We start from the raw sequence: 18,512 nt of genomic DNA, 5'->3' as shown, positions 1-18,512 counted from the left end.
TGCACGCTCCCCTTGGCCTCTTGGGGTCGCAGGATCTCAGGGAGCCCTTACCAAGGGATTGGGCCAACTTTAAAGCCTTCCTGCCCACAGCCACAGGACTGGGACAGCGTGCAGTCCGAATGTGGTTTGGCTGGTGCTTTCCGCAGGAACTTGGAGCTCCTGGGCTGCGTACACCAGGAGGGGACAGGGAAGCTGTCCCTCAGCCCTTCAGTGGGCTGCTGGCCACGTGGCCTCATCTGCCACCCTAATAAAGGGGGGGGCCCTCGGACAGACCCGAGTAGAGATGCATATGGGTGAGGGTCACTGCCCTAGGGACACAGCCATTGTGAGCCAGTGGAGGGAATGTCTGTAAACCATTTGTGCTCAGAATCAGGAGTTTGGGGAGTGGGAACAAGGCCTTTCTCCTACCGAGATGTCCCCCGGTCCTTCCTACCCAACCACACCTGTGATTCGGCCACTGTGCCATCTACTTGTTGAGGTGGAGAGGCTCGTCCTTCAACAGTCATGTCACCCACACCTCATTGGGCCACATATCTACTTGGACTTGCCCCATCCCAGGCCCGGTGGGAGCAAAGATGCCTCCGTGTGACTCCAGGTCACCTGGACACAGTGAAGAGAAGGGGACAAACCACCCTCTTCTCTCGACCTGCAGAAACAGCATAAGGGGTGGGTGGTGGCTCTATGTCACTAAGTTCAAGTGGTTTGTTGTGCAGCAGGCACCAGAACATTCTATAAATCATTGCGCAAGCCCAGTGGGTAAAACATGCCTGGCTGCCTGGGAACACCAGCTTGTGGGGGACACATGAGGTGGCCCACCTGCCCCGGGTCCCCTGGAATGTTCAAACAGGGGAAGTCTGTGGATCAAAATGTTTTGTCCCTCACCTGGGTACCAGCCTCTGGAAGTAGAAGCGGAGGGTGTGACCTATCCAAGTGGGGTACAGCCAGGGAGGTGGAGGCCACAGCTACCGTGGGTCCTTCCTGCTCCTCCCCCGTGGCTCTCAGGCTTGTCCTGCTCCCCTTCTGGCAAGTGGGAGGGTAACACTTGCATATGAGAGCCATGTACCTGGCGGGGGGGGGGGGGGGGGGGGGCACAACCAGGAGCGGCCCTGCAGGGTCAAAGGGATCTTAGACGGCATTGTCCCCCAGGGCTCTGGTTTCTGCCATGATCATAGGAGCCCCCCCCCCCCCAAAAAAAAAAGAGAGCAGTCAGTTCTTCAGGACAAATGGCATTAAATCTGTCTCCTGCTAGGCCTTTGCCCAGGCTGTGCCTCCTGCCTGGACACCCTTCCCCCTTTTCTGCTGGGCAAACCCACACAACCTTCCCCTGCCCTCCACCCACCCCACCGTTCGTTCAGGCCACAGGACTGGGACTCCAGCTTCAACAGTCAGCCTAGCAACAGGGAACAGTCCAGATTCACCTGTACCCCCACCAGTGTTGCCAGATAAAAGGCAGGATGCCTAGTAAATGTGAATTTCAGATGAACAATTAGTGTTTTTTTTAGTTTAAGTGTCCCACATGTCACATGGGATCTACTTAACAGCATAAAATGTATTTGTTTTCTGAAAGTCCCACTTGACTGAACAGGCTGTGTTTTTATTTGCTAAATTTGGTCATCCTCCTCCTCCCCAAACTGAGTCTATTCAAAGCCCCTCCCTGACGTCATCTTTTCATTCAGGAAATACCTATCAAATGACTGAGTCTTTGATGCTAAATGACCAGCAATTACATCTCCTGTCCCCTTATTCAAACATGTACAATTTCCCAAATTATACATGAAATCCATGAGCACGCTAAGAACCTCACACCCGTCATCGGAAAGTCTAAATGAGTCACATCCTGTGCACAGAATATGTAACCAGCTACCATGAGCAGAACTGGGTCTCAGCTGTGTCCACAAGACCCAGCACACAGGAGGAGCTCCAAAAGCACTTCTGTGTGAATGAATGACTCGTCCAAACAAAATTTCACAGGTTCAATCCCAACTTTCTAATCCCCAGTGAGGCACATGACTTCACCTCTCAGACTGTCCGGTTTTGCACAAAGGGGAGGTCATGAACACCCTTTATGGACCAGGCTTAATGCCTGGAGCCTGATAGGTGCTGGGCCTCAATGGCCCCTCATCCAGGTGGGAGAAACAGCACAGGGCATTGGGATCTGCGTTCTGCCCTCTGTCACCTCCCTGTTGTTGCCCACGAGGGCAATGCGTCTGAAGGGCAGAGTGGTGTGGCTTCTCCGTCAACCTCTTTCTTTGACCCTCTCAGTCCAGGGTATGTCTACGCCGTGGCTCTGGGTTTGAATCCAGATTTTGTCCGGGAGTTTCTGTGTGACCACAATAGAGTCACACGGCCTCTCGGAGCCTGTTTCTCCATTTGGGACACCATCATAATAGCACAACTTTAGTGTCTGTGTACCTAAATCTCAGCCCAGAGCAGGGTCTTGCAGACAGTACGCCCACACGCTCCTCTTGGGTAGCAAAGGGAGAGCTGAACACTAGCCGAGGATACACCCCCACGCGAGCCCAACCTAGGTCTCCGGTCTCCTCTCGACTTTTAGGAAAGAGTATGGGCGCCACCGTGTGGCCTACATGCGGAGCGGCGCTTCCCTGGGTCTCGGGTAGCCTCTCGACTTCTAGGGAAGAGTAAGGACGCCACCGTGTGGCAAAGATCTAGAACAGCGCCTGTCAGCTCCAGCTGGGCGTCAAAGGCATCGGGTCTCCCGGTTTTGCTCCCTAGGTTCTCCCTGCCAGGTTTGCCGCCTCTCAGCCTTCCGGTCACCTCCTGACACCTCATTACCGATGAACGCGATTTAGATTGTGGATTCTGCCTCCCCCTGGGTCTGGCTCGGCTCCGTCGTGTCCCACATGCAGTGTGTGCTCAATAAAGGCTGATAAGGCCTGTGATGGGGGACGCAGGGGCCGCGGAACTCAACCCCTCCCCCGAGCAAACAAACAACAGTTACTCCCGCGACAAGCGAGGGCTGAATAAACAGCTTCTGAACAACAAAGGAGAAAGAGACCAGCAGAGAAGGCTGGGGCCAGGGTGACCTCTCCATCCATAGGGCGGCTCTGTCCAGGGACTCTGACCTACCTGCAAGGCCTTTGCAGCACCTTGCCAGACACATAGCTGGAGCCCATTTCTGCCCCGAACAAAGGGGGGAAGATGGGTCCCTGGGTCACCACACACACCTCCCCACCTGGAGCTGCTCCTGTTCAGTGGGCCCGTGTCCCCAACGCCTTAGGCACCCGCTTGGCTCCTACCAACCTGCCAACCACCCGGCACACACAGCCGACACAGAGTCCGCTTCTACCTCAGGCCACTTTCTCAATAATGGAAGAGAGAGCTAGTCTGTCAAATTCGTATAAATAAATCATAGAAATTAAATACAGAATGAAATATGACATGAAAATACAGAATATCTCTCAATTGAGGAAACAAGAAAAAAAAATCTCCAGAAAAAAACCCCAAGGAAATGGAGACAAGAAATTTGCCTGATAAAGAAGTAAAACAAAACTGTCATAAGGAGGCTCACCAAACTTGAGAGTGAAATAGAGGAACTTACGGAGAGCTTCAACAAAGAGAAAGTATAAGAAAGAACCAAGCAGACCTGAAGAATACAGTAACTGCAATGAAAAATATATGAGAAGGAATTAGCATCAAATTAACTGACACAGAAAAAAGGATTAGCGACCTGGAAGACAAACAATCAGAACAGCAGAAAGAAAGGAGAATTAATGAAACAAGGATAGTTAGGGGACCTCTGGGATAACATCAAGTGCTGAAACATTTGCATTAATAGGGATCTCAGAGGAGAAGAAAGAAAGGAACAGAAACTATATTTAAAGAAATAACGGTTGAAAACTTTACTAACTTGGTAAGAGAAACCGACATCCAGGTCCAGGAAGCACAGATTGTTGCAAACCTGACAAACACAAAGAGACCCACACCAAGACATACTGTAGTTAAAATGGCAAAGGTTAAAGATGAAGGGACAATCCTGAAGGAAGCAAGGGGAAAACAACCAGTTACATACAAAGGAAACCCCCTAAGGCTGTTAGCTGATTTCTCACAAAAGTAAACTCAAATGGATTAAATATTGAAATGCAAGACCTGAAACCATAAAACTCCTAGAAGAAAACATAGGAAGTAAACTCTTTGACATTGCTCTTAGCAATATCTTTTTGGATATGTCTTCTTAGGCAAGGGAAACAACAGAAGAAATAAACAAATAGGACTACATTAAACTAAAATGTTTTTCCACAACAAAGGAAACCATCAACACAATGAAGAGACAACCTACTCAATGAGAGCAGATATGGCAAATGAAAATAAGGGATTAATATCAAAAATATGTAAACAACTCATGTAACTCAACATAAAAAAATCCAATTAAAAAATGGGCAGAGGACCTGAATAGACATTTCTTCAAAGGTGACACACAGATGCCTGATAGACACATAAAAAGATGCTCAACATCACTAATCATCAGGGAAATGCAAATTAAAACCACAATGAGCTACCACCTCACTCCTGTCAGAATGGCATCAATAAATCAACAAACAACAAGTGTTGGCGAGGATGTGGAGAAAAGGAAACCCTAGTGCACTGCTGGTGGGATTGCAGATTGTGCAGCCACTATGGAAAACAGTATGGAGGTTCCTCAAAAAATTAAAAATAGAACTGCATTATGACCCAGCAATTCCATTCCTGGGTAATTACCTGAAGAAATCCAAAACACTAATTCAAAAAGATACACGCAGCCCTATGTTCATTACAACATAATTAGCAATAGCCAAGATGTGGAAGTGATGTCAGTGTCCAGTGATAGACGAATGGATAAAAAAAGGTCAGATAGATAGATAGATAGATAGATAGATAGATAGATAGATAGATAGAGCCAAAAAAAGTATACACATTTTAAGAAAGGAAAAAACTGTATTAAAATTGTAATACACCATATATACCGATAACAAAAGATGACTACAAGTCACGTTTGACTTCTGCAATTACAAGAGGTGCTCAAAGTGGTTACCATCAGTGTAATTTTAATACAGTTTTTTCTTTTCTTAAAATTGTATGCATTTGTTTTGTTGGAGCTCTCTCCTCTCTCTCTCTCTCTCTCTCTCTCTATATATATATATATATATATATATATATATATATATATATATATATATATATACCCACACACATATATAGTGAAATATTATTCAATCATAAAAAAAGGACAAAATTTTGCCGTTTGTGGCAACATGGATGGACCTAGATGGTATTATGCTGAGTGAAATAAGTCAGAGAAAGATAAATACCATATGATCTCACTTATACGTATGTGGACTCTAAAGAACAAAATATTAGGTTGGTGCAGACGTAATTGCGGTTTTTGCAATTATTTTTAACCTTTTAAACCGCAATTACGTTTGCACCAACCCAATAAATGAATAAAAAAAATAGAAACAAAAAATAAAGTCTGACGGGATGCAGGAGTGGGTGACTTTATTGCTTCCTGGTGACTCCAGCCCCTCAGGTCCTCCTCAGGCGGCCTCAACCCCAGCCATCACACCATCGATCCAGGCCGCGTAGCTCGCCACGCGCGTGTATATGCCCGGCTTCTTGGGGTTGCCGCACACGCGGGATCCGGAGGTGACTACGCCCTCGGCGACGCCCCCGCATACCAGCGGGCCTCCGGAGTCGCCCTGCATGGGACAGGGCCGTGAGGGTTGGTGCACCTCCGCAGGCCCTCCTGTTCTCCTGTGTTCACCTGGAGCTCTGCCACTGCAGTTCCTGTTCCTCCCCCGGGCCTAAACCTTCCCGCTCTGGCATCAATCTGCCCAGGCCCTGCCCACTACTGCAGGCCCCACCCACCAAGGCCCGCCTTCCCAGCTCTCAGCTCGGCCCCTTCGGTTGGCCCCACCCTCCACGCAGCCCCGCCCCTCTGCTGGCCCCGGCCCACTCCGCACCTTGCAGGTGTCCCGGCGGTTGCTCTCTGCGCACATCATGCGCTCCGTGACGGTGCCGTCGTGATACCTGCGCAGGTTGCAGGTGGCTCGGTCCATCACCCGCAGGGTCAGGTACTGCAGGCGGTCGGGCTGGCGGCCCGTGTGGCTAACCACGCCCCAGCCGGCCACGTCGCAGAGCGTGCGGGCGGCCACGTCGCGGTCCTCTCGCTGCCAGGGCAAGGGCTGCACAGCGGGGCCCAGCACTGCCTTCTCAGACAGCTGCGGGTGGGAGGAGATGGGCGTCAGGGCTGGGGGCCTGGGGGCATGTAGCAGGAGGGTCTACCGCTGGATTCGGTGGGACCTGGTGGGGGGTGGCGGGCGCCAGGGTCGGGGGTCTGGGGGTGGGGGATGCCCCAGGAGGAACTGCAGCTAGACTTGGCCGACCTGCAGCAGGAGCAGGTCATGGTCGATGCTGTCGCGCCGGCTGTCCGGGTGGGGCACTGCGCGGAGTACGTCGTACAGGCGCTTGAAGGGTTCCCTCTGCGACAGCGAGTGCGCGCCCAGGAGCACCTGCACCTTCCCGTCGGCCCTGGGAGTGGGGTAGGGTCCACGTCAGAGCAAGGTCCCCACTCCAAACCCTCCCCCACTCTATAGCCCCGCACCCGCGTCCAGGCCACTCACACGTCCTCCAGGCAATGCGCTGCGCTCAATACCCACTGCTCGGCCACCAGGAAGCCGCCGCACACGTGTTTGCCATTCACCTGCACCGAGGCCATGTAAGGCCGTTGGTGGGACTTGGCCTCTCTGCCGCCCAGGATCCGGCCGCGGGGCTGCGCCGCTGGGGATGGGCAAAAAGCGAGTGAGGACTAAGGGGATGCCTGCAACCCAGCCCTCAGACGCCGTTTCCACACCCCAGGCCGCTCTACCCACCTCAGACCTCAGACCTAGAATTCCATCCCTGGATCCCCACACCCCAGCGTCGCAAACTCAGATGCCTGGGGGCCTGGGAAGGATAGGGAGTGCCAGGGTCTGGAGCACATTCCGTCCTACACAATGAGCCCCATGGGTTCTATTTAAACCTAAGAAAAGTCCTAAGAAAAGTGGAGCTGACAGGACCAACACTCCTGCCAGCAGTTCGGCCCACCGGCCACCAGTTTCCACTGTAGAACTGCGCATTTCAGATCCATGTTTTGAGAATTCCTGGATTTTCAGAGTCTTCCATTCACAAGGACACTGACCCCTTCTGCCCACCGAAAGGGTCTGGGAGACAGTCCTGTGTGACAGAGGGGGCCCCTGGCTGACTGCTCTGTAGGCTGGTGGCCCCTAGCTGGTCCACTCCAGTTACAGGTTCACTCACCGCATAGGGCTGCTCCTAGGAGGATCAGAGCTGCCAGGTGCACTGAGAAGTTTGCCATGATGCTGCTGTTGCCACCACACTAATTCAGGCGGGGCCCTGGGACACTCTTATGAGGGTGGAGGGGGTGGTGGCTGCCACAGGCCCTATATGCTGGGTGGGCAGTCACCCAGCTAGGAAAAAAAAAAGCCCGCCTCTGCCCGCCTACTTCACCCTCCTCTGGGTGGGGTTCTCTCCTGCTGTAATTTGCACCACAAGGGGTGCCTCCTGCCTCCGTGCACCTGGCCCAGGGCTGGCGCTGGTGTGGTAAGCAGCCCCTCAGGGTGGGCGGAAGCAGGGCGAAGGAACAGACCCACACCCAGGCCCTCAGAGCACCCCTCCAGCCCCAGGTTTCGCAACAGCAGCTGGAGGCCACGGTTTATAAACAACCCACTTCCTCATTTTTTTGCTCCTCCCTTCTCTCTCTTCCTTTTCCAGCTTGGAGGGGGTAGGAGAAAGGTCACCGCACAGCCTTGTGCCATTGCTGCAGCTCTGGAGCCTGACACCCCAACAAGCAGGACATTAGAAAGGTGGTGTGTAGGGGCAAGTGGAAAAACTGTGCCTTCAACAAGGAAATTTAAATGGAAAGTTCAGGGTCTGCCGTTAGGTGTGGCTTGATCCAGGTGCCTTGAACAATGTCAGGCCACTGTCTCTGGTTTCTCCTTCCTCCTTGATGGCTTTTCTCCTCACCAAGCTCCACCGTTGTGGCCTCAGAGGCCCCAGACTCAGCCCAGTGGCTCAGTGCCCCCCCCCTCCCCAATTCCCCATCACTCCAGCAATGTCTCCAGGCTGTCTCTGATTGGCTGAGTTTGGATCACGTGCCCCCTCCCAAACCAGTCACTGCAGGCAGGGGATGGCAGGTTCTGATGAGCAGAACTCGGGTCACGTGGCCCTCTCTGTAAGGTGGGGATGGGGGACCAACATCTCATGTACCTATTGGGGGGGGTGATGGGACCAGAAGGGTGGGGTGGACCTCATATGACCCCAGTGGGAACAGTACACAATACTTTCCCCTTTTTTTTCCCTTCCTCACAGCGGATTATTTCATACATACAGAAAAAATTAGAAAATAGCATGTGATCTGTTAGAGCCTAACATATTTCCTTATTAAAATCAGTTCCGAACAAAAGCCCATGAGGATATGGGGTCCAAATTATGTGAGTAAGAGTGTTTGAAATTGCAACAAAATTTGGAAACCACCCTGGAAGATGGGGCGGTTCAATAAATAACCCTAATGGTCCCCAGATGTCATGTGGATGTGGAAAGACTGCCTGCGTATAGTATTGAGTGGAAAAAGCAATTGCATGGCAGATGGTCACATTTCTGAGCAGCTGTTCCTTGGAGAGCTGTTCCGGGATAAGGGGACACCCTGCGGGAAGAGCAGTCAGGCAGAGGGGACAGCCAAAGCAAAGGCCCTGAGGGGGACCCAGGCTTCTAAGCTCCAGTGGGAGGGTATTGGGGGCCAGGGGTCAGAGAGGGGGGAGGAGATTCATCCCAAACTCATGGCGTGTGTGGGGGACAGCATTACCTGATGGTATTTCTCTCATTTATTTGCTTGCTTGAGTGATTGTTTCTTCCCCCACCGTCAGACTGTGAGTTGCGTGATGGCAGAGGCCACATCTGTTGTGGTCCCTGCCTGTGGCCCCAGGAAGGTAGAAGAGGGGTACAGGCTGGACCCCTCTCCCAGGGCTGCAACTTCCATCTGGTCTGGGGGATGCCCTGGAAATCATCTGCTCTGTCCTTCCCCCTTTGTCAGAGCAATATGCTGGGGAGGTGAGGGAGGGCTCGTCTATGTCACCCAATGAGACCCCAACCCCCCTTACAAGACAGCACCTCACTCCTCCCCGCAGGGAAACAGAGGTTCGGAGACAGCGAGCAAGTTGCTCAAAGTCAGAGCTTGGACTCAAAGCCAGGCTCCCGAACAGGGCTTCACCTCTCTTGCTCTGTAAAACAGGGCACTGATGGGACCAGCCACAAGGGCTGGAGCCTCAGAGGGCTGAATGAGCGAACACTTGCAAAGACTGAGAATGATTCCTGTGCCTGGTAAGCACTCAACGAACATCTGCTACAGTGTTTTGTGTCATCACCACGTGCAATGCTAATTTAATCACACAAAACTGAGTTTTACAGGAGGGAAACCAGAAATGGCAACTGGCACTCTTTGTGGAGGGTGGAGAAGGAACTTACTCCAATACTCATACTCGTGAGATTCCCAAGATACTCTCATGACTACTTTCAACACCCAATTACACAACCAACACCAAGACACAGTCTACAAAACAGAGGGTTTTTATTGTGCCAGATGCTGCATAACGGAGCATGGGAAGGGCCCAGCCAGGGGCAGGTGAGGTGGGGTGACAGGAGCAGCCCCTTCTAGCGGATCCTGCTTGCAGGGTCCCTGGGGTGGAGATGGGGCTGGTCACCCGGTCTGCGAATGATGGAGTTGATCCAGTCGGCAAACTGCGCGACGGGGGCAAAGGCGTCTGGGTACAAGCCGGAGCCACAGCTTCCCCGGATGAAGGAGTCAATCCCATGGATCAGCCCGTTGCAGACAAGAGGCCCACCGGAGTCCCCCTGTGTGTGGAGCCAGACTAGGTGGGGAGGCTGGACTTCCGGGGCTCCCCACCCACTGCCCTTCAGAGTTGGGAAGTCTTTCCCAGGGTCTGGCTACAGCTCCACTTGCTGCAGTCTGGGCAGGAGTGAGGGTGGAGTAGGGAGGGGATGCGGGTACTTACGAAGCAGATGCCTGCCCGCCGGCGGCGAGGCACCATTGTGCACACATTTGTGCGGCGGCAGAGGGATGTTACCACGGTCACGTTGAGCTCCTGCAGGACTCTGGGTGGTGGCCGGTTGGTGCCCAACCGGCCCCAGCCCATGGCTAGGCACTGCACCCCATTGCCCACGCCTTGGTCCTGATCGGGCAGCTGGGCCACCTGCACATTGGCATTGATGGTGGCTGACCCATTGAGCTGTAGTGGGCAGGACAGAGGACAGGAGAGTCACACAGGGAGGTGGGCACCAGCCCCCCCTTTATGGGCCTCAATTTCCCCACATAAGCTCCCACCGTGGTTCTGGGATTTTACGGAGTAGGATGCCCACCCAATGAGATGCTCCCAACCTAAGCCTAAGTTTTCCCATCTGTGAAATAGAAGCAACCACAGTGGCTCAGGGCGTCCCTGGATGTGTCTTGAGAGGAGTAAATGTAGGTACTCAATATAACAAACTATGGGCAACACCAATGACAACAAAACCCTTATTCTAAAACATTTCAGAGAATAATCATAACTCTGCCAGCAGTGGGGAAGGGAGGGTTTCTCCCTCCAGTTTCCCTTCAGCCCAGATGTGGGGAATTTTGCCATTTCACAAAGGCAGGAACAGTCCCTGGGCACAGGGCCATCAGACACAAATAATCATAACATTTTGTTGATTGACAACTAGATCTCTCTGTGTCTTTTTGTTCACTCTCTCAACAGCCTTGCCAGGAGGGGCTTACATCCCCAGGTTACATGAGTGGAAACTGAGGCACAGAGATGATCTATCAAGTTAGAGCCGCATGTGACCTCCAGTGTTTGCTCTGTCCCTGCCCTTTCCAAGCCTTTGGCCCTGGGCCTTTGCACCTGCCGGTTCCCTGCCTGGGCATCACTTCCCACCCCACTGGCCTTGCACCTTCAGAATCACGATGTCGTTCAGCAGCCTCTCGGGGTCAAAGCCATTTTCAAAGACTTGCTGGATGGCAAACGACTGTCGGGTGGGCTCACGCTGCCCCAGGTTGTGTGCCCCCAGCACCGCCTGCACCCTCTGGAAGTTTCTGCAGGCAAAATGGGTGCAGGAGGTGATTCGAGGTGGCCCCAGGTGTTGGGGGTAGCTGAGAGACCCCAGAGCTCAGCCAAGCCCATCTCCACACCCAGGTGTAGCATCGCCACCCTGGGCAGATGCTTGGGCTCCTTGGCTGAATGTCCCCACTTGGGCCTGGTGGGGGAGATGCGTTCATGGGGGACCCCTGGAGGAGCCTGGGCCCTGGTTTCACTCTCCCCCTTTGACAGATGTGGAAACAGAGGGTCTGAGAAGGCAAGATACATGGGCATGGGGGCGGGGGGGCGGGGGGAGGCGATCACTCACATGCCGTTCACACAGTGCGCGGCCGACATGACAAAGTTCGGGGCCACCAGGGTGCCACCGCAGAAGTGGCCTCCTTGCCGCTGCAGAGACACCATGAAGGGCCATGCATGGGGCTGGGCCTGCCGACCACCCACGATCTCAGAGGCTAGCGCGGGACCTGGGGATATGTGAAGGCGGGGGTAGTGAGTGCCATGCAGGGGCCCCACCCACTGGGCCAGTCAGCCCTTGAACTCTCACCAGGAACCCACAGATCAGGGCTCTTCATGTGCCAGATGAGGAAACTGAGGCACAGAGAGAGAGGGGGGCCTCCCACTGCCCCCTGCCAGGGCACAGCTAGATCTGGATTTAATTTGGCTTTGCAGTCCCCAGAGCAAGCCCAGTGATGCCCCAGTTCAAACTCTGGGCTCTTCACCACTCTGGACCTCGGTCTCTTTCTCTGGAAGCAGGTCTCCCCTCCTAGCCATCACCTCCCCATGAGGGTGAAGAGGCCACGCAGGTAGAGGGCACAGTGGAGAGGCAGGAATGGAGGCCGAGGGAGAGATGGACAGACATGTGGCCCCACTCACCGCCCAGCAGCATGGTCAGCAGGATGGAGGTGAGGGTAGGACCGGATGGTCTGCAGCTTTGGGTCATGGTCGGGCAGGGGCTCTGATGTCTGTGCACCCCTGTTCCCACTGGGCCTTCTTATGGCTTGATGCCTGGGGCCGTTGCATTGCCCCACTTCCTTTCCCCACCTCCAGGACAAGGGCGATGATGGGAAGAAAGTGGGGGTGAGGGGAGGGGATGGCGTGAAGGGCCTGGGTTGTCTCCAGATAAAATTCAGGACACACAATTAAATTTGAAAGTCAGATAAACAATTTTTTTTAGTGTAAGTGTGTCCCAAATATTGTACTTATGTAGGAACTTAGTCATTGTTTACCTAGCATTCAAGTTTAACTGGGTGTCTTATATTTTTGCTAAATCTGGCAAGCCTAGGCCCAAAGGGCATTGGCTGGTTTCCCCACTTGCCTTAGTTTACCCAGGGCACAGGGGTGATGGGGGACTGCTGGGTCCCACTTGAGAAGAGGAAACTGAGGCACAGCGAGGTGTTCCCCCATGAGTTCCTACACAGTGACACAGTGGGTAAGCTAGGCTTGAACCCAGACCCCACAATTCCCAGCTGGAGGCTGATTTGTTCCACCTTCCTCTTGGGGCTTGGCCTTTCAACCTCTCTTTGATTGTTGCCCACAACGGGGACTCCCTCCCACCCAGGTCCACATCAGTCTCTGGCTGCCAACAGAGGTTCTGGGAAAGAACCCCTTCTGTCTGAGCTTTGCTGAATTCCCTTCACTCCTGAGGTTGGAGAGCTTCTGCCTGGGGCTGTGGAAGAACTCAATCCGAACAACAGGGCCCAGCCCCCACCCCATGACCTGGTTCCTCTTCCCGCCTCCCCCAGGATGCTCCAGCTGCAACGGCCATAGCCAAGGCTGTCGCAAGAAGCAACGTTCTCCTGGCCCGAAGCAGGGTTCAGGGGAGGGAAACAACGGATCCATCGGCAGGAACAGGCAGGTGGGAGCACCAGGGGTGCCCAGAACCAGAGCTGGAATCCGTTTGTCCCTGCCCCACCGCCCCCCATGCGTGGCCATGAGCAAGCAAACCCTCTTCTCTCTCCAGTAAGGATGACAGCACTGCTCTCCCAGACCCTGGCACACAGCAAGCACTCCATGTCTGTCCTTCAGTCCTCCTGTATCAACCAGTCCTACACCGCTCCCTGCTTGGCAGGGCTCCCACCCAATTGCGTTAAAGTTATCATAGAGCACTGAGTAAGCACCTGCTGGAAACACAGTCCTGTTTCCAGTCCTGGGATGGGGGAGAGTGCAGGAAGCCATGTCTTTGGGGGAAGAGTGGCTCTGGCAGAAAGACCCCATTTAACCAAAGCTGCATCTATTGATCACCACCTGTATACTATGTTTCCACATCTCATGGTGGTCAAGCATATCGACTCTGAGTTTATATCCTGGTGTGGCCACTTGACCACTACATAACTTCAGGCCACTGACTTAACTCTTCTGTGTCTCAGTTTTCTTTTCTGTAAAAGGAAAGTTATAATAATAGGCTCCATCACATAGGATGTCCCAAGGATTAAATGAATGAACATTTATAAAGATCTTGGAAAAGAAAGTGATATCCTGGAGGGTTTGTTAGCCATTAACCACCTCCAGGAGGGCAGGATGGTGATTGCCTGGTGGGTATAGGCTAGGATGCGACCACTGGGCTTCTCATTTGCAATCAGAGTAGTGGCGACACTGGCAACACCCTTGTAACGAGTCATGGAGCTTACAAGTAAGATGTGTGCATTTTTAGGTCTCAGTTACAGCCCAGTAAGAAAACAATGATTTGAGTGCCTTTCCCCACTGCTGGAGGCCTGGGCATCCCTGAGCTATAGGAAGCAACCCATCCAGCTGTGGTCACCAGCAGCAGAGACCACCCCACAGTCTCCCCTCAAGGAACCCCTTGCACCCCGAGGCCTTCCCAGTGTGTGCTGGTCACCCTGCTTGTTATTCCCACGGGCTTCTGTCAGCAGCCCAGCTAACCTCTGGCAACCACCCAACACCCCCATAAACCCCACCAATTCCCACTAGTGGGTCTGGTCTTTGCTGTGCAGGGCTTCCCTGGGTCATCTTTCACACACATCAGCCCCAGGGAACCCTCCTGGCGGTGTTTTTGTTGGTCTTTCTGTTTCCAGCATTCCCTGTAGCAAAACTCTTCTACCCCCAACACTGGGCTTTTTATAGAAACCACTTCCCCCCCCCCCTCCTTGGGCCCCTGAGAGATGCAGGGAATTCCCAGCAGGGAATTCCCCTGACACTCATCAGCTTATATTTCCCAGGATTCAGCCAGGTCCCCTGTCTCCGCACACATTTGCTCCTGGTGCTGCTGGTGTAAACCAGTCATAGCACCTACCCTGGGGTGGTAACTGAGGTATAAAAGAGTTGCAGAACTGGGCAGGCCTGGGAGTTCTCATTCTTGCTTGTAATTTGTACGCTGCCACCAGGTGGTGGCAGAGTAAATCAATAACGAAAGATCCGCCTTCCAATTCCAGTGTGTCCTGTGAGCAGTTTGGCCCCTCTCTCTGAGCCTCATTCCCATGGCCATTTGCACACCGGCCAATGACCTCTACCGCTTCCCTGCCTCAGGCCTCTCCTCTAGGCTTACCCCAGTTCATGTCTGTGGTCTGGCATCCTCCATTCCCACCACCTCTCTGAACTCTCCTCCCCCACCACCTTGCCTTGCTCCATTCCAGCTGCAGTGCAGCCTTGCCGTCCCTCTGAACTCGCTATGCCCCTGCCTGGGGGCCCTTCTCCTCCTCTTTCTGTTCATGCATTGGCAGTCACCTCAGTCATTGCCGCCGCCTCCAGGAAGCCTCCCTAATGGCTGCTCTGCCTGCCTCTGACCAGGGAGGAGCCCCACAGGCCCCAGGCATTCTCTGTTACCACAGAGGCTGTCTTCCAGCAGCCTCACCGCATCCCCCCAGCTGGAGACACAGAGCTGGACATGACACCCCCCCAGCCCTGAGGGTCAGGGTGAAGCTCCTTGGACAGTTCTGGGAAATGTCTGGGGTGACTTCCTTTTCCAGACAATGAAACTGGGCCACAAAGATGGGCAGCAGCTTGCCCAGGGCCATAGCAGCGGGGCTGGATTAGAACCCATGTCTGTGGGCATGGGGGCTGGGGAGAATGCACTGTGACCCGAGCCCTCCACTGACCTCCAGGCCTCGGTTCCAAACCCCCATCCCGAGTCTGGGGTCTGGGGACTCACATGCTGGGGACACTCTCCCACATTCTCCCACGTGGGAAGGACAGACAGGAGCCAGAGGGGAGTTTCAAGTTTTATTGATGTCACCGTGGGCTGAGCACCTGCCCCCTCCCTGTCTTGTTAGGGCTTGCTGTCTGGCCTCAGCCCTGGGGCATCGGTCTGGAAGGGGAGGCTCAGGGCTGCCCTCGGCACCCCCGCACTTCTCAACACGGATTGAATCCAGTCCACGTAGAGGGACACGCGAGCGAAGAAGTCGGGGTACTGGCGGGTAGCGCACTCCCGGATCAAGAAGGAGTCCACGGCCTGGATGACGCTGTCGCAGATCAAGGGGCCTCCTGAGTCCCCCTGGGAAGTGTGGGGACAGGTCACTCAGTCACCCAGGACTTGGCTATGTCAGGGAAAGGGTGGCTGAAGACGACCTAATGACATTTAGGGGTAAAATGTTTCCAGTCCAAAATTTTCTTTAGGACACCTGGACGAAAGAGGGGGATGAGGCCACTCTGGAAGGCAGCAGGCGTTTCTTCCAGAATGGCCTCATCTGTATGCCTGGATCCCTGCATTGACGCTAGGCTGGTCACCCACACCTCCCCAGTTCTGAGAGGGCCCCAGGGAGGGACAGTCCCCAAACCTATGAGGGCCACTAGGTATGACCTGAGCGGTCACCTCTGTGTCTGTGGGAGCTGAGGCTGTTCCATGGACCATCCTCTGAACCCTCACAATGGGTGTACCCTCCTTCCAGATGGGGAGACTGAGGCCCAGCCTGCAGCTGCTCAGTGAAGAGGAAGTGGATTCGAACTGCAGCCTACTGCCCACCCTCCTTCCCCTGGGTGGCCGCTGGAGCCTCTTCTGCTCCAGGGCAGCTCCATCCTCTAGGGAGGTCCCTCAAGCCATCCAACCGCAGTGTGGGGCACTGGGAGCTGAGCGGATACATACGAAGCAGATGCCAGCTTTGCGACGGGGAACAAAGGTGCACACATTATGTGGCCGGCACAGGAAGGTGACCACGGTGACATTGAGCTCCTGCAGGACGTGGGGCAATGGCGCACGGGTGCCCAACCTGCCCCAGCCCATGGCCAGGCACTGAGTGCCGTGGGGCAGCTGCTGGTCCTGCTGGGGGAGCTGAGCCACCGCAACCTGGGCGTTGAGATTGGCCAGGCGGTCCAGCTGGGGCAGGGAGAGGGTGGGTGGGCAATGAGACCCTGTCTACAGACCCCATAGCCACCCCCTCCTCACATCCTGCCAAGTCCTGACCACTCCAAAGTGCCTCCTCTGGGCCTTTGCACATGCTGTTCCCGCCACATGGCCACTTCTCACTCACTCTCAGGTTCTACCTTGGAGGTCACCTCCTCCAGGGAGCCTGCCCTGATTGACCCTCCAAACCCTGCCAGAGCAGTTTTACAGTCTCTGACACCGCGGGCCTCCCCTTTGTAGCATTTGTCACTGTGGCATGCATTCATTTACAAAGCACTTATTGAGTGCCAACTGTATGCTCCATCCTCTCCTAAGTCCTGGGGATCCTACCTCCAAGAGGATGACAAACATATAGTCAAGGGAAATGATGACATGGTGAACCATAAATCAGGGCTGTCATTCATTCCTGCTAGGGTGAGGGGAGCCCTTGCTGAGAAGGTGAAGTTGGCACCTAGGTTGGGTGAGGAGGTGGGGGTAGGGCAGGGCTGGGCACTGGGAGGCAGGTGGTTCTGCGTGTTGTTTGAGGGGCAGCCATTTGTGGAGCTACTGTCTGAATGGCTCTCTTCCTGCCAGACCTGCTGTGTACCAGGCCATGTACCAGCTGACAAAGGACCAGCCTGCCCACCCACCTGCAGGAGGAGAATGTCGTTGAGCTTCTGCTCAGGGTCGTAGTTGTTGCCAAACTGGCGAGCGATGGAGAACCTCTGCTGGCTGGGCTCAACATTCTGCAGGTTGTGGGCCCCGAGCACCACATCCACCAGGGCAGGGGGCCTGCAGGGTCAGGGTACTCATTGCTTGGCCCCCACGTCCTCCACTCCCCACCCCAACGAGCATCCTTAGGCCCAGGGTGCAGCCCCCTTGGTGACAGACCCAGGCAGGGCTGCCTCCCCCCTCAGACCCAGGCAGGGCTGCCTGCTCACTTACATGTTCTGCAAGCAGTGGGCAGCGGTCAGCACAAACCTCGGGTGGATCAAGGTGCCCCCACAGAAGTGGCTTCCTGCTACCTGCAGTGATGCCATGTAGGGTCGTGAGTGGGGCTCCGCTTCCCGCCCGCCCACAATCTCTGCGTCCTGTGCTGTGCCTGAGGATATGAGGCATCGGCAGCTGTCACTTTTCCCGGCTGGGCCCATCCCCACCCACCTCCCTGGGAGGGAAGCACTGTCCATTTTTCAGATGGAGAAACTGAGTCAAATGTCCCAGAGCTCCACCTTGCTCCCCCTCCCTCCCCTTGAGGCATTCATCCCAAGCAGTGAGTGGGTCCTGGCCTGGTCCTGCCTCAGTCTCCCCGTCTGTGCCGTGAGGGCATTGGGCTGGCCGTTGTGGGTAGAATCAGCAAAGCCTGGGTTGTTGGACTGAGGGGCATGTGGCCCCACTCACGGGTCAACAGCATGGCCATCAGGACCAGTGCCAGAGCAGGGCCGGAGGGTCTGTCGCTTTGGGTCATGTTCGGATGCGGGCTCCGGAATTCCCCTGCCTGCCCATTCCTTTTATAGCCCAATGTTTCAGAGGCCGTTGGGGTTGCCCCACGCCTGGGCTGGGCATCCCCACTTCCTCCTTCCAACTTTGGGGCCACAGGGAGCTGGTGGTTGAACCACACTCCAGGAGGACATGGAGAGTGAGGCTCAGGGCCCTGACTCCCCTGCGAGTGTGGGAAGCCCACCCCATTCCAGGATCCCCTGGGCAAGGGGCAGCATAACAGCCCTCGGTGGGGCACACGTTCCACCCTCCATGCCTCTCCCTATGGGATCCCTGTGGCCTCAGCAAAGCGGGATGTAGCTGGCGTGTCCAGGCGCTAGAGTGAGCCCCACTCATGGGGACTGGAAAAGGGACGGGAAAAGCAATGGGAGCCACAGAGGCATGTGACCGCCTGAAACCCAAAAGAATTCACTGTTCCCTCTAAGGCAGAGTTCTCGCCCAGGTGACTGTGCCCCCAGGGGATACTGGGCCTTGTTTAGGGACATCTGTGGTCGTCAGGACCAGAGGAGCTCCTGGCATCGAGTGGGTGGGGCCAGGGATTCTGCTCAACCCCCCCACCATGCCCAGGACGGGGGGGTGGGGGGTGGGGGGGGCAGACAACC

General features: G+C 54.7%; 3 protein-coding genes across 3 annotated transcripts; all 3 read right to left on the bottom strand.

Moving 5' to 3' along the window:
* Positions 1–5,476: 5,476 nt before the first annotated feature.
* On the bottom strand, positions 5,477–7,686 carry CFD (complement factor D). Its single transcript, XM_019715997.2, has 5 exons — positions 7,294–7,686; positions 6,618–6,774; positions 6,381–6,525; positions 5,958–6,215; positions 5,477–5,693 (listed from the first exon to the last, which is right to left on the bottom strand). Exons 1-5 carry the CDS (start codon positions 7,349–7,351, stop codon positions 5,532–5,534), a joined length of 780 nt encoding a protein of 259 aa, XP_019571556.1. The 5' UTR covers positions 7,352–7,686; the 3' UTR covers positions 5,477–5,531.
* Positions 7,687–9,602: 1,916 nt separating this feature from the next.
* On the bottom strand, positions 9,603–12,160 carry ELANE (elastase, neutrophil expressed). The gene is made up of 5 exons (XM_019716001.3): positions 12,015–12,160; positions 11,449–11,605; positions 10,996–11,137; positions 10,065–10,298; positions 9,603–9,903 (listed from the first exon to the last, which is right to left on the bottom strand). Exons 1-5 carry the CDS (start codon positions 12,079–12,081, stop codon positions 9,703–9,705), a joined length of 801 nt encoding a protein of 266 aa, XP_019571560.2. The 5' UTR covers positions 12,082–12,160; the 3' UTR covers positions 9,603–9,702.
* Positions 12,161–15,304: 3,144 nt separating this feature from the next.
* Positions 15,305–17,914, bottom strand: PRTN3 (proteinase 3). The gene is made up of 5 exons (XM_019715999.2): positions 17,812–17,914; positions 17,359–17,515; positions 17,064–17,205; positions 16,177–16,407; positions 15,305–15,588 (listed from the first exon to the last, which is right to left on the bottom strand). Exons 1-5 carry the CDS (start codon positions 17,876–17,878, stop codon positions 15,364–15,366), a joined length of 822 nt encoding a protein of 273 aa, XP_019571558.1. The 5' UTR covers positions 17,879–17,914; the 3' UTR covers positions 15,305–15,363.
* Between the last annotated feature and the right edge of the window lie 598 nt (positions 17,915–18,512).

The sequence above is a fragment of the Rhinolophus sinicus genome, chromosome 15, assembly GCF_057876585.1.
Source record: "Rhinolophus sinicus isolate RSI-liver-muscle chromosome 15, RSI-T2T, whole genome shotgun sequence".
Lineage (NCBI taxonomy): Eukaryota > Metazoa > Chordata > Mammalia > Chiroptera > Rhinolophidae > Rhinolophus > Rhinolophus sinicus.
This window is presented reverse-complemented; position numbering and strand designations above follow the sequence as displayed.

What these genes read in the sequence shown, in the direction of transcription:
- PRTN3 (XM_019715999.2), bottom strand. Translation starts at nt 17,878, where the DNA reads ATGACCCAAAGCGACAGACCCTCCGGCCCTGCTCTGGCACTGGTCCTG. An exon ending in GCCCACTGCTTGCAGAACAT is followed by an intron (nt 17,206 to 17,358) that starts GTAAGTGAGCAG and finishes CTGACCCTGCAG; the next exon opens with GCCCCCTGCCCTGGTGGATG. An exon ending in GCAAAGCTGGCATCTGCTTC is followed by an intron (nt 15,589 to 16,176) that starts GTATGTATCCGC and finishes CACACTTCCCAG; the next exon opens with GGGGACTCAGGAGGCCCCTT.
- CFD (XM_019715997.2), bottom strand. Translation starts at nt 7,351, where the DNA reads ATGGCAAACTTCTCAGTGCACCTGGCAGCTCTGATCCTCCTAGGAGCA. An exon ending in GCGCATTGCCTGGAGGACGT is followed by an intron (nt 6,526 to 6,617) that starts GTGAGTGGCCTG and finishes CCCCACTCCCAG; the next exon opens with GGCCGACGGGAAGGTGCAGG. An exon ending in ATGACCTGCTCCTGCTGCAG is followed by an intron (nt 6,216 to 6,380) that starts GTCGGCCAAGTC and finishes TCCCACCCGCAG; the next exon opens with CTGTCTGAGAAGGCAGTGCT.
- ELANE (XM_019716001.3), bottom strand. Translation starts at nt 12,081, where the DNA reads ATGACCCAAAGCTGCAGACCATCCGGTCCTACCCTCACCTCCATCCTG. An exon ending in GCGCACTGTGTGAACGGCAT is followed by an intron (nt 11,138 to 11,448) that starts GTGAGTGATCGC and finishes TTTTGCCTGCAG; the next exon opens with AAACTTCCAGAGGGTGCAGG. An exon ending in ACGACATCGTGATTCTGAAG is followed by an intron (nt 10,299 to 10,995) that starts GTGCAAGGCCAG and finishes TGCCCACTACAG; the next exon opens with CTCAATGGGTCAGCCACCAT.